At 36.9% G+C, this 14,424-nt stretch overlaps 1 protein-coding gene across 3 annotated transcripts; it reads right to left on the bottom strand.

Moving 5' to 3' along the window:
- Positions 1-412: 412 nt before the first annotated feature.
- Positions 413-13,959, bottom strand: LOC117216539 (golgin subfamily A member 6-like protein 22). 3 transcript variants are annotated; one of them, XM_033463297.1, is made up of 10 exons: positions 13,379-13,954; positions 10,795-10,997; positions 10,460-10,595; positions 9,989-10,027; positions 8,010-8,121; positions 7,764-7,921; positions 7,502-7,633; positions 7,081-7,263; positions 5,101-5,263; positions 413-4,995 (listed from the first exon to the last, which is right to left on the bottom strand). In XM_033463297.1, the coding sequence occupies exons 2-10, from the start codon at positions 10,980-10,982 to the stop codon at positions 3,734-3,736; spliced, it is 2,373 nt and encodes a 790-aa protein (XP_033319188.1). In that variant the 5' UTR covers positions 10,983-10,997; positions 13,379-13,954; the 3' UTR covers positions 413-3,733. The 3 variants fall into 3 exon arrangements, 2 of the variants coding, with proteins under 2 accessions (XP_033319188.1, XP_033319189.1); XM_033463298.1 differs by lacking the exon at positions 9,989-10,027 and having other exon boundaries at positions 13,379-13,956; XR_004489380.1 differs by lacking the exon at positions 9,989-10,027 and having other exon boundaries at positions 4,854-4,995; positions 5,101-5,259; positions 13,379-13,959.
- Between the last annotated feature and the right edge of the window lie 465 nt (positions 13,960-14,424).

Here is a 14,424-nt window from a genome sequence, read left to right on the forward strand (position 1 = left end):
CTTTTCTGTTGTTCCAGTGTGTTTGTCATTTTTGTGATTTATACAAAGTGTGTTTGATAATTCGTAGAATACTTTCTGTTGAAAAATCAATTTCATCGTCTGAGATAAAGACAAGTTTTTCGTAGGAAAATGAATAAACGATGTAAATTGGGGAGAAGTTATTGGGGACTGAAATCAGTCTCGAACGAAGTGTACATAAACTATTTCAGAATGTACAAAATAATTTGAGTGGAGAATTAAAAAATTTAGAATGATGTAGTAATCGTATCGATACAAAGAAAATAACTAATATTTAGTTAATTCGAAGTCTGTGAATGGAGAAAATGTTACTTACTCGTGAAAATGTTTCCTAAGTGAAACAAAACCCAGTGAATCACAACCTTTTTGAACAAAGCAGTAGTACACTTATAGATTACGATTTTCTATTATTTTATTATAATTCTATATATGTACTTTTATCATTTTACGTTTAGCCTGAGATAGGGAACATATGTGTCGTACGATTAAAGTATTGTCAACGCTGTACGAAAGGAGAACGACGAAATCGATGCAGTATTTTCCTTCTCCTTATTTCTGTAGATTTGTCTAATAATTATGCGATATTACGATACACGACTGTCTGACACGATTATGAAAAAGATTCGTGGAAAGCTCATGATCATGAACGATGCTTCAGCCATGTTGTTCTTCGATTCCAAGTAGTTTGAAGTATTAAACGAAAAGGTAATACTTGCGAGGTTTCAAGTTTCTTGAAATCATTATATTTTTAGTAGTAGACTTCCTCTTCGATGACTAAACTTAAAATTCGTCTTCGATCGTTGCGTTCTAGTGGTTGCAGAAAATTGCGTGAAGTTTTCACACAGATCAACAATTAGATCTTTTATTATTGTTAACACAAGATCCTCGTTTTGCTTCGTATCTTTTCAGTGATGATTTTAAGCATGATCATCGCGCTCGTGCCAAATCGTTCCAGCAAACTGTACACGATACATACAGTGTGAGACTATCGTCAAAATCCTCTTCGAATGATCTTGTATCATCGATACGAGGTATTTTAATACTGTCGTTATAAATCTAAATAACAAAGAATTGTCGAAGTATCGAACGATTCGTTTGCCACTGTTCAAATACACAAAGAGTAAGATGAAGGAATCTTGGATGATATTAATTCGCGATAAATTAACATGTGATAGAAAGTTTCAATTCTGAGAAACTCTTGGAAAATGATACGGTAATTAATAAATTACTTATTCGAAGAAATTTCGCGATAATATAGAGAATACGAATGGTAATCACAATATTATACAATTTACATAGGTACACCGTTTGTTTGCTTGATTCAATATACGAACAAATTGCGCATCGTTTCACGAGTTGGTAGCAACTAACTCGGCGTAAATTTTTATACGATATAAATCAACTTACGTCGAGATTTAAATAGTTTCATTTTCCGTCTGCATGAACGAAGGGTTTAGCGTTTGACGAATCAAGCGATCCGTCGTTCTGCTTTGTACCAATGCTGAGTATTACATCGATCAACAACGTTTAATAGATGATAGTCCGCTTCGTCTCCGCTGCTTAAACAATTAGTTTAGGTGCGGCAGTTAGGAAGAAGAATGTTGACAGCAAGAAATCGAATAATCCTCTTTATCGTAGCGCTATTTGTCGCTCTGACAAATTTTTGGCAAATTCAATTGGAAATTTGTTATTTTATCGTATTACTTATTACTACTTTCTATAATCGAAATTATAAAGAATTTCGAGAACCGAAGAAAAGCACAATCACTGATTGTTGTATAAAATATAAAAAGTTATGATAGCGTGGCAATGGAATAGAAAATATTAAATCAGCAATGCTTTCGAGATTAAAAGCGCGTTATAAATATTTAGCCGAATTGAACGATTCGAAATTACCGTCGAAAACACTTTTCCTCCTGTTGCACGTTAAACATTACTTACTACTACTTTGTGTATTCACAGTTTCATAAACAATTTTTCGTTGCAAGCACGCAAGTGGATGCGAGTCAGCAGCACGATTATACAGCTTCACACCCGTGTAAAATTGTTGTATATTAACCGTACTGCACTTTTTTATCATTGTCAATCGTAATCGTGATAAAAAGCGGCTGTAACGTAACAGCAGAATTACATTTCCATGCGAGCGAAATTATATTATTCAGGGTACAGTAAGTAAGTAAGTCGTATGAAAATGTTGAAGTAGAAAAATAAGAGATCGTGGCAAATAAAAATCGACAATTTTCATCGAAACAACGTCGATTTTCGTTCGAGGGTACATCATTGTCAAGATTCATTTTTAGAAACGTTCATTTTCACATTTCAAACATTCATTTTAAAAGTCCGAAGCATAGAACTAATTGTAAGATTCTAGTAACAATTTATGAAATGATTTATCATTGTCAAGTCGTCGACCACAGCTCTCGAACACCTCGCCCATAAGCGATATCAATTGTTTTTCTTTTTTTTTTTAATATAGTGTCAAATATAGATATCGTGTATATATATTCTCTTGTGTTTATATATATATGTATATGTATATAATTTGTAGTCTTTTCCTTGTAAAAGAGTTCAACAATAACGTCTACATAGATACTTCTTAATTTTCTCATTAGCTGCTCATACTAGTACTGTGCATACTTTATTTTTCATTTCGTACGAACGTTAAAATCTCTTTCATAATAAACGGTACAGATCTTCTACTTCCTCTTCTTCGTGCAGTGATCGAATGAATGTTCGAGATGCTTGGTAAAAAATCGGGTAGACCTTTTCGATCTGCGATAGTAGATCGCCATAATAATAATACGAGAATAGTAGAAAAGTCGACGGAGCAATAAGTATAGTATCATGAAGTAGTGGTTTAATGGGAAAGCGAGAATTGATTGATGTCGACGAAAGTCGTGTTCTCCGCCGTCGCGTGACACCATATAATTGATAATGATTAGATCGAAGAAATGGTTGGGAATTCACAGGCAGGCAACGCGTGTAAATTATCGTATATAAGTAGTCGTTAAGATGTCAGTTGTAAAATAACACTCTCAAAATCAGTATCGATAACATTTTGCGTTTTGATGCTGATATACTGCTCGAAGCAATCGGAGAATTACTTCGCCGGTTCCTTGAATAATTTTTTCGAATAAATCAATCGTTGAAAATGTAAAAGGATACCGTGTACTTAGCATGGAAAATAATCAAATTTCGTTAGGAATAAATAGATTCGTGTACGCAATTTTCTAATCATCTTGAGCAGTGTGTTACCGAAATAACTCTTCGCGTTCAATTACAACCCACAGACTACGCAAATTAAGAGTATCCTTAAAATAATCGTACGATTATCGTAGTAGTATAGTATGACCTATTAAATCACTTTAATGAGCACGTACCTCGTCTACAATCATTTACAGAGGTGGATTTTTTACTGACTGACTGTAGATGGAGATTCGGTTTTATTAACAACCACCATGAGTGAACGTCTCCGCGTTTATCATAAATACCTGTATGCGGTTCCAACGATAAAAAACATTAATGTACAAAGAATGTTCCTCGCAAAACACAACGATTCGTCATATAGAAATCTCTGGCGAGACAACTCAAACAATAGGAATAGTCATACTCTGAAACGATTCTCTTCCAGCGAGAAAATTAATTTGTTAATTATTATATAAAATGTCAACAGTGTATAAAACCAGAGTAGAGGATAACGAGAAACGAGAACCATTTAAAATTTGTGCGTTTTGAACAACCAAACCAAATTCGCCCTGCCTTCCTGCCTCACCACTAACTTTATGTAGAAACCAGTCACGGCAGGGTCTTCCTGTTTAGGGGATTCCGCCCCGTGTACCCTAATCTCTACTCTTTCGTCTTTCCTCTTTTCCGCCTTCTTTCGTTCCGTTGTTTGCCGCCTTTCTGGTTTCTTTTCCGCCTCAGGCTTCCGACCTTCCAAATACAACTGCATCTGCTGGAATTGTCGACTCTCCCATTGCTCCTCGTATCTCAGGTTCTCTATCTGTCGTTGCAAGGCTTCTTCCTGCTTGTATATTGTTAATTCCTCCGATGCCCATTGAGTTTTCAGTTCCTGCAACTGTAGTTGCAGTTTTCTATCCTCGCGAATTCTTCGTTGTTCCTTTTCCTTCTGCTGCTTTAGTAACTCCTGCTCCCTTCTTATTCTTTCCTCTTCTTCCAATTGTTGCTGTGATTTTTCCTGATTCGATAGGCTTGGTTCCTCTGATTCGTTTTCTTCTTCAATCTTTTCTTCGCTCTGCGATTCTTCCGGTTGTCGTAATTCTTGTTTATCCTCTCGATGTTTCTGTTTCTCTTCATCTTCTTTCTGAACATCCAGCAGCTGTTCCTTCTTCTCCTTCTCCTCTTCTTGCTTCTTCTCCAAATCTGCTTCTCGTTTTCCTTCCTTCGAAGCCTCCTCCTCTTTAAATTCCTCCTGCTTCTTCAATTCTTCCTCCTGCTTCTTCAATTCTTCCTCCTGCTTCTTCAATTCTTCCTCCTGCTTCTTCAATTCTTCCTCCTGCTTCTTTTCTTCCAGACTCTGTCGATTAACCTCTTCCTCTTTTTGCTTCTTCGTCACATCCTCGACTTCTTTTACTGTCTTCTTCAACTCTTCTTCCTGTTCTCTCTTCAGTCCCTTCTGTTCCTGCTTTCCCTCCTTCTTCGGCTCCTCCTGTTCCTGCTGCTTCTTCAGCTTCTCCTGCTCTTTTTGCTTTTTCAACTCCTCCTCCTGCTTCTTCTTCTTCTGCAGTTCTTTCTGCCTCCTCTCGAACTCTTCCTGCATCTCCTGTCTCCTTAGCTCCTCCTCCTGCTTCCTGATCAGCTGTTCATCGTGCTGTCGTTGCAGCGTATCCTCTTGCCTCATCGATTGATACTGATTGCGTTGCTCGATCAACCGCTGTATATCCTCCTCTTCGGAAGAGCGATGCTTCGGCCATCGTTCCTGCTCCCTTATCTCCTGCTCTGCTATGCCGTATTTACCTTCAAGCGGGTGCGAGACCGCAACGTTAATAGGAATTTCCTCGCGTCGAGGCTCGTCCGATACGGCCGCGATCAATGCGGCCGTGGCCGGAGGTTAGTTGCTACCTGAATGCTGCTTCTCGTCGGACCCCTCGTCAGACCCAGTCGAGCTTAGCGATGTGTTGCTGCCGAATTGGTCCTGTAGAGATGACTGCACCGACAAACTACGGTCCTGGTGCTTTACTCTGTGGGGGGACAGGTGTCCGGGATCGACGCTTGCCGGGTCTGCCTGCAACAAACTCTCTGGTTAAGAGACTTACAGAATCCAGCCGCCGATCAAGACGGATAATAAAGGATAAATATAGAGAACTCGGTTCTACATGGTGAAGTTCGATCAAAAATTAGAGGCGTTAACCCTTCCGCGAAGAAATTTGTAGTACAATTTTTCTTATTTGAAGAGGATCACAGCAAAATTTAATAAAATTCAATCGATAGAGCAATTAGACAAAGTCAAAGGATTAATTTGCATTTCCACGGATGTTTCAAATATTTTGTTATTCTTTAAACTTAATGATAGGCAAAATTATTGGATGGATCGTCTGGTTCGCTCTTCATGTCGAAAGGGTTAAGATTGGGGTGTGAATTGAGGTTGTTTCATATTGGTGTATAGATTGTAATAAAACGTGTGAGGGATGTAGTGAGAGACGTGAGTAGACTTCATTTCTCGGAATTTCTATTCATATTTAATTAATGTCGGTATGTTTTACAATTAGAAGATTTGCGATAACCGTGTAGGATAATTTGAATTCAATAAATCCATTGGCAAAGGATCATTTATATCTGTACAGTTTTCGATAAACGAACGTCTACTGCACTTTATCGAATGTTCAGTGAAGAACAACTATATAAAATATGACACGTAATTGATTGAACGTAGAAGACGTATTAATTTCAAACGATAATTTCGGGAAACAATTATTTGAAAGGAAATAACTATTGCAAATGGAATAAATGCTACATGTGCGACAGCAGACAAATGTACTTGGGAAAATAATTTCTTTAAACACGCGTAACAGATACGAAACGGTTACATCGAATAATTAAAGATCGATTCGATTAAACATTTGAATATATCAAGGTTCAAACAATTAAATATTGCAGACTTACACTTTCCAGAATAATTAACAGGAAACTTTCTAGAATAATCAAAAATATTGCAACAATCAGTAACCACAAATTTCTATTAAACTTATGTAACATTAAAGACTATATTATCTTGTATCCTTTAGATATATAATCTTTCAATTATTCTGAACAGTGTAACATACATTGAGCAAAATATATATGTTTTTAGATAATAGATAGAAATGCGTGTAATGGTCTCATACAAAACTGAAAATCATTTTTCAATGAAATTTAAAAGAAACCCTTGGATTTTCAAACGGTTACACTGTGTCGCAGGTGTACATAATACAATTTTTAACCAAATTTTCGAACGTGATGATCTTTTCGTTTCAAACGAGATAATTCCACTTTCTGCATGCTTCGATAATAAAGTAACAGACAGAAACGGGTGTACGTTGTATCAAAGGGAACAAGAAGAATCATAAATGCATAATCATACTTGAATTCTTTGCGACCATAATTTCTTGTCTTTTTTTAGGACGAGGCGTTATACGAACATGAAATAACTGAGCACACCACAGTTACCTTAGTGGAGAATGTACATTTTAGCTCATTTGGCTAGAAATTCGCAAACTACAATCCTGGAGCTACACTACAAGTGCTGCTTGCAACAGTGTAATCTCGATCAAGCTGTTTCATGATACATTAAAACAAACATTTTGCACGAGTTCTGTCTGCGACATACGAATCAGTAAGCTAAGAAGGCTAAAAGGCACAATAACTTGAAAATGTTCTAATTACGATAAAGTAGATACTAAGAGATAAAAATTCGAATATATGTAATACTTTGATTTTTAATTAAATTACGAAACAATGTTTAAAGTTTGTGAATAAACTCGATATTTGTATAGAATGAGAAGAAAGAAAGCGTAAAGAAGAATTAGAAATTAATTTCATTGACAATACTGAAATAACACGCACCTGATAGGCCAACGCGTTCACTATGATCCTCGAAGGCACCAAGTCCAGAGGATGAACTTCTCTCATTAGCACGTTCGCAGGGATCTTATGGAACTGAATGTACTCGAGGAAATTGCCAATCACGTCTTTCAGATCTTGATTTTGATTGCTGTCGCAATACTTCTTACTCCACATCAAGGCCGCCTAAGATAATCGAATATTCAGTGAATTTTAATAGTTGAAATATGCAGAATTAAAAAGACTAATAATAGAAATTCGAGTTTTTTTTTTTTAATGGGAAACTAAATGACGAAAAAGTTTTATGAAATTAAGAAGGGAAAGGAATTATATTTTCTAGGAAATAGCAGACAGACGAAAATTAATGACGAATAGGGAATTTCTTGGTTCAATAGGATGAAAATAATGTCGAAAATTCGCGTACTTGAAACTTGGTGAATTCATCGGCTCGTAACTCTTCTCTTGCCAGGATCAAGCGAACCACATGTTGGGGAAGTAGCGTGAAGGATCCTAAATTCAACACTTCGTTGCCATGTTCGTCGACGAATTCGAATACCTTTAAACGCGAAACAAGAAGATATCAGTACTTTTATACGGTAAAAAGAATTCATTCGTTTCTTCAGGCAGGAAAATGTTAATTTACAAAGAACGTTCTCAAATATCTGTAAATTTCTATACAATCTCACCTTATGGACCAAGGATTTCGTACACTTGTACTGAATGTATCGTTCTGCCGACGCTAATAAAGCGCACACAGTGTCCACTGTTATACAACATTGTACGAATCCAGTGCAAGCTTTTCTCAGTTGTTCTAATCCATAATAATCGGCGGCATTCATCAATCCTTTAAAATGAAAATTAGCTTACTAACGCGAAATTGTTTCCTTCAAAATCCATAGAACGTTAATATATACGACGAACGAAATACTTACCTAATAAAGTTCTAGGTTGTAACGTCACACATCCAGTATGAATGTACTCGATCAGCTGACGAAACACGTCGGGCTCGAATTCCTCGATGATTACGGTCTGATGTTGATTCGGCTATGATTGATCACAAAGAGTGGTGTATTTAGAAAAATGAAAAGATTGACAGCGATTCAAAGACTGAAGATCGAAAGTTCATGCTAAGCGATTTGGTGCATTTAGCGATGGCTAGAAAATATTTTCAGTCCCAAACTAACTAACTAACTACACTTATAAATACTTCTTACTTCTAAACAAGAGATGTATTATCAATGACGAATTTCTAAACAATTACCTACTATCGTCAACTACAAATTATTAATAAATTGCTACGTTCTAAATATTTCCAAGGATCGTCCATCGTTGTTCGCTTAAGCATCGATGAAAATTGAAAACAGTGTATTGATGCCGCTAGAATGTTCGCATTGCTGCATATCCTTATAAGCAAACTACTGTGCGTCTATAATACATCATCGTCAATTTCACCACTACATAACGAATTGTAGGATGCAGAATTACAGAATCAAATTGTGCCGTCCTCGAATAACAGAGGATTTTGATTGCAGTCGTGCGAGTCTACAGTTATTGCAAATGTGCCGATGTAAGAAGGACAGCAGTCTATATTCACGATTCTCCAGACTTAGACCGTATAGTCAATTTAAAACTTGCATGCCGACTGAAAGAGATAGACTGGAACGATGAATGCCTCGTTAACAACTGACTGAATTGGGCTGGATGCATCGTATGGGTAATCGCTTACAAATGAAATTAGGATACCAGATTGACGAACGAGGGTTGATAAAAGGACGTCGATTGTGTCTCGATAAATTTCTGATATTTCTTATGTATTTTAATTTCATTTCGTTTAATTTATTCAAATAAACAGGAAGTCCCTTTAACCTTAAAAATATATAGAAACATATGCGAATACATAGTTTCACGGAAATGTAATACAACGTAATGCGATATAATACAGAAAAAATATAACAGTTGAGATTGCAATTAGGAGATTAGTGAGCATCCTATGCATCGAAGCCCTAAACTTTCACATAGTAGAAGATCAAAGGTCTACGTGGTTGTGAATTTTAATGCCTACGTCGCATACTCTATTTATGGTATTGATTTAAACCATTTCTTTGAGAATAGTATACTTATGATTATAGAAATATCTTAGAATCGTTCTTGAGAGCTAAGAAAATAACTATTTTTGTACTCGTAGAAAATATAAAGTTAAAAGTTCTAAGGACTATTTTTAAAAGATGTCCGTAAAGTGATCTTCCACGGTAAAATCTGGTATCCTGAGACAATAAAATTGAGACCCTTTCGAAGAATAATGAAGTTCATATTTCTATATCTTTCAGTAAAAAAAAAAAAAAAGAAAAAAATTAATAGTACCACAGCGCATTAGTATCGTGAAGATATATGATAGATATTTAAAAAGTAAAAAGTTTCCTACATTATTGATCGAGCAATGCAGAAATCAAATTAATTGATTCTATGAAGATTAATCGTTTACTTTCTAAAGAATCGGACATTAATCATCTACTATGATATAAAATGACAACATTTTTATAAAACGTATCAGTTTGACTTCACATTACCAACGCGTCAATGTTTCATGCAATCGTACAGATTAATTCTAACTTCGCGAAGATTATTCGCTTGACGAAGTCTAACACACACCGAGAAACAGACCAAATCCGTCTAACTAACAATTCTTAAGAGATAGAATTTCTCTCGGTGAAACTTTTCGAATCGAGGATTCATCGTTATTCAGGATCCTTCTCGTTATTGTAATGCTTCAGAACAGAAAAAGAACAAAAAATAATAAAAAGAAACAGACAGAAACTTGAGACGAGCATAGAGTGAAAGAAAGGGAAAGGGGAAAATAAAAAGAGGACCTCAGGATGCAAAATCGTATAGAGAAGTGACGTTATAATAGTACCTCTTGTATGGGAGCCAACTGCTGCGCGAACCCTGACCGCTACACGGCACACAACAAACGCACACTTACTATTTCTATCATTTTAACGACGAGGTTCGAACACAATTCGTTTAAATGTTCTTTAAAATGCTTCTTTTTTTTAATTCAATTGCAGTAAATTGATTGGTTGTAGCAACCGTTTCAAAGATTAATCGTGTAAAGTATAGATTTCAGATTGAAAGTTTCGAAAATGAGAGTTTATCGATTAGAAATTTAATATGGAAGCGAAGGAAGGCAAGCACTAAATTTGTAATATTCCAACATTCGCGTGGGTGTTTCATCCATCTTGTTTGTAACAAATAAGTTCAAAGATGCCCACGTTTGATCGGCTTGATTTTATTTTTAGCTTGCTATTTCTATCTTTTCTGATAATATAGTGAAAGAATAGAGGAGGTATTGAGAAAACGATTTTTCTGTAATGACCGCGATTACCTGTTGCGCCGCGTTTTGCAGATTCAGCAGTGGCTCCGAGCTTCTTTTCAGGAATAGTCGGATCTTGTTTTCCTTCGGCGGTGGTTCCTTTTTACGCTGTGGACTGGGTGCTTGGTAAAACATCTTTTGAAACACCCTATAGAAACAAAAGAATACGTTATTTCACCTTTACTGTATTTATATTTATCTAAATATCGTAATAACAATCTTTTTAACTGTCGTAATAAATAATATTAGAAGAGTGTTGTTATTGTAATAAAACGTACTACTTACACATCAAGATTACCTTTGCACGAAAGAAAGAAATTGATCGTAGCATTAATCGCGATACGAACCTACTTCTGGCTGCTAAAACAGCCTTCACAGCGCAAATGGGCTCTTTTGTTTCACCGACGAGGAAGGTCACGTCGCATAGTTCCGGCATACTAGCCAGAAACTTCATGTCCTCGGCCAAGCCGGTCTTATTCTCGAAAATCGAATAATCCGACTCATCGGCCACTTCTGACCCTGACGCCTCCGGCATCGAGCTGATATTTTCCTGGAAAACATTTCATGTAACGCATGTTCCATTAAAAAATTTCATAAAGTGTAATTTCCTCCTTCCTTTCGTCTTGAAATTCCTTTTTTTTTCTTCTTGTTTCACACAACGAAAAAAAAACAAAACGATATAAAGACATAGAAGAATTTTATTATGGAAATATGGCATCTCTAGTATTTTGGAATAAAATGATTGAAACTTAAATTCGCGCACGCGTTGTAATATATTCTACGTGATAAAACGAAAGCTTTCTAAGTGTTAGGAGAGATATATTTGGATGACTATGAGAAAGTTTGCTGATATATTCTGAACAACTTTGCGAATGATAAACAAGCTTCAGCTAACGTGTGATACGCTTTACTTTCGGGTGAGTTTTGCATTTTTATACACAGCTTATATCTACCTACTACATTAAAGTCTGGTTTCCAATAAAAACATTATCTTGAAACTAAAAGCTTCGACAAGCGTAATTGCTCGTTAACAGAGATCCGCCATGAATTATCCACGTTTGCAGTGAAATAACAAACTATAATTGAAGCCATATGGACGACTTCCAGCAAACTGTCTCACATTTTCGCTTTATATTAAACGACGGAGTATTTGAAACTATTTTCACTGCGAGAAAGTAAATATTTGCAACTTGTCGATATCACATTCACACGATTTAACTTCCTATATCGAGTTTCCATCAGGTTACTTGTCCCTGTAATCACACAGCCACTCTGTCAATACAACACCATAGCAAGGGTGCATTTATTTTCCAGAACATCTAACATTATCATTCGAGTCACGTCTAGTTCGATCAAACAACTATCGCACAGCTATTATTAGCAAAGCGTGATATAAATAAAAATCGGATTTATAAGATTCCTACGTACTCACGAAGAATGGAAACATTCTATGTGTTTCTTTAAAAGTGGATAGAGGAATCATGTACGAATTCGACTGATATCGATTCATATATATAGAGATCGATGGAATGTTTGAGACATAAACACTTGATTTTATAAATAATAATCGAGTATGTGCAATCTACACCGTAGGAATTCTTCATTAAGAATCGAAACGCCGCGCCAAATATTTAGCCTTAATATTCAATGCTGTCCTGTTTCGTTGCAATTAATTCTCGATTTAATAATAACGCTCTGAAAAATGTCAAATACTCATCCAGTTAGGTATTTCGATATTACTGAAATTCGATCTTCGTAAGCAACTTTTTCATTAAACATTTCCGAGAAATTATTTCATTTATTTAAACGTATTTATTTAATTGTTCTAAATGTTTAGGAAAAATAAGAAAATATCTTTTTAGAGAGAAGGTAAAAACCTTTCAGTGAAATTCATTTACTTCATTTAATTTGTTTAGGTAAATAATCATTTCGATAATTAATTTTCTTTGTATACTTCTTGAACGGAAGTGTAAAATGTGATGGACAGTTGTAAAAAGGAAGATTACTGTAAGAAGCACAAATTCCCGCATGAATGGCCTTAATGCAGTCAGCGAGGCGAGCGCGTGAGGAGTTTCTGAAGAAAATGCGACACGGGAACACGCTTTAATGGACGAAATGCACTCTCTTTTATCCGGTAGGGAAATCTGCTATATCGTCGATAAATCACCCCCTGACGAAAGACTTAACTACCCTTCCGTGTAATGAGCCCTGTTATCTACGATGTAGTTAACCTACTTGCAGCAGGAGACCCGTTTAATCCTCGTCCCACGTCAGCGATATACTTTCATTTACGTTCGACCTTTAAGCAACGCGAATTATTTACGCAATGTAGGTGTTCAGACTCGGAGAATTTGATTGGCACGTTGATAGCCAAAAAGCGAACTGAAATTTCAAACATTCAAGAATATAGTTCCCTTTTTATAGTACATGTAATTTGATCTATATATTCAGATAAAATATTTTTGTTTATTACTGTTATTAATGTATATGTAGAACTATGTACAAATTCATACTGATGGTTTTTTAGGGTCAGAAACCTACTAATTTCCAATAATTAAATAGAATTCGTACGAGCCACGACAAATACAAAAACAAAATTCTGCATCCACACCGAAGAATATTCTGGAGAAATACTGTACATTATAACAAAACCAAAATAACTGGAAACGTTAAAAACGCCACAAGCAAATAAACCCAGATATAACAACGAATAAAATGTCGTCTCTTCTTCAGCTACGAGAAAGAAACGCAAAGGAAGAATGAAATTTTCTCGTTCTTTCAACCACGACAAAGAAACAGCCGCGTCTCATTAACGGTGAAGGCGCGCGTAAATTGCATCATCTCGTCGCGACAGCAATCAACTACATTTCACCCAGAAGCAACACCGACGCAATGGAAAGTGGTGCCCCGCGGAGTCAGCTTTTAAATTACCTGTTGCTCGAGTCCCGGAGCCCCCTCGCTCGCCGGCCCGCTTTTGCCCCGAAAAAACACTTTTACCTCACTTCCTCGTTTCTACGATCACGCATAATCCACCATACACGCGTAATAACGACCCGTTTACCACGGTGTTCACGCTACAGCATCTCTTTCTCCTTTCCACTCGAAGAAAACGATCAGCGATTTACAGAAGAAAAGAAAAATATCAATCGGTGGTACGTTAACCCAAAATGAACTATTCCAGGCTCTGCTACCCCTTATCCTCTTCCAGGTACCCTTACTGACAGTCGAGGTACGTGAAATCGAGCAACCGTACGGAAGAGACACGCCTGTATCCGCCGTTCGACCTTCTTGTCTCTCGATTTCTCGCGTTTAACCCGACTTCAACCCGACACAAGTGGCTCAAGCACGCCTTAACCCTTCCTCCGACAGGCACACGAGGGGGTGGTTGTTCGAACAGGTCGTTTTCGTGAATGGAACTCGAGCGACAAACGCGAAAACGCCGCTCATACTCGGCCAAAGCCACTCGACTGCGCCGAGCCTACGTTCCCTCGGGCCAGGCCAACCCTCATTGCGCACTCGCACACCCTCTTTAGGGGTGAGACTGGAATACAGCTGCGCCTGTGCGACCCGTAGGTCCTCCGAAGGACCTCTCCCTTCTTTCTTCTTCTCCTTTCTTCCCACGGATTTTTAAATGTCACCTAGTTACCAGTATCCTGAGATCGTTGATTACGCGACCGATGGGGGGTTAATTGCATTTCCTACAGGCAGACGTGGATATTAGCCTATTTGATGACGGCCTTGTTCGCAAGGAAATTGTTTCCTTGAGCGTGGCGCCTCTACCTGTTCCTTGGAAAATTTTCTGCTTTTATTTGAATCTGTTTTGAGAGAAGACAAATTGTATAATGATGTTTCTGCGTTGAAGGGCTTGATCTTTAGTTTGATGTTTTGATGTGGCTATTTTGGAGAATTGGTTTTATTTTTGAGGTTGATGGTTGCGGTTGAAAAGAGATATTTTTTCCTTGCTCGAAGTTGCTTAA

The sequence above is a fragment of the Bombus bifarius genome, unplaced genomic scaffold (genome assembly GCF_011952205.1).
Source record: "Bombus bifarius isolate JDL3187 unplaced genomic scaffold, Bbif_JDL3187 scf7180000010271, whole genome shotgun sequence".
Lineage (NCBI taxonomy): Eukaryota > Metazoa > Arthropoda > Insecta > Hymenoptera > Apidae > Bombus > Bombus bifarius.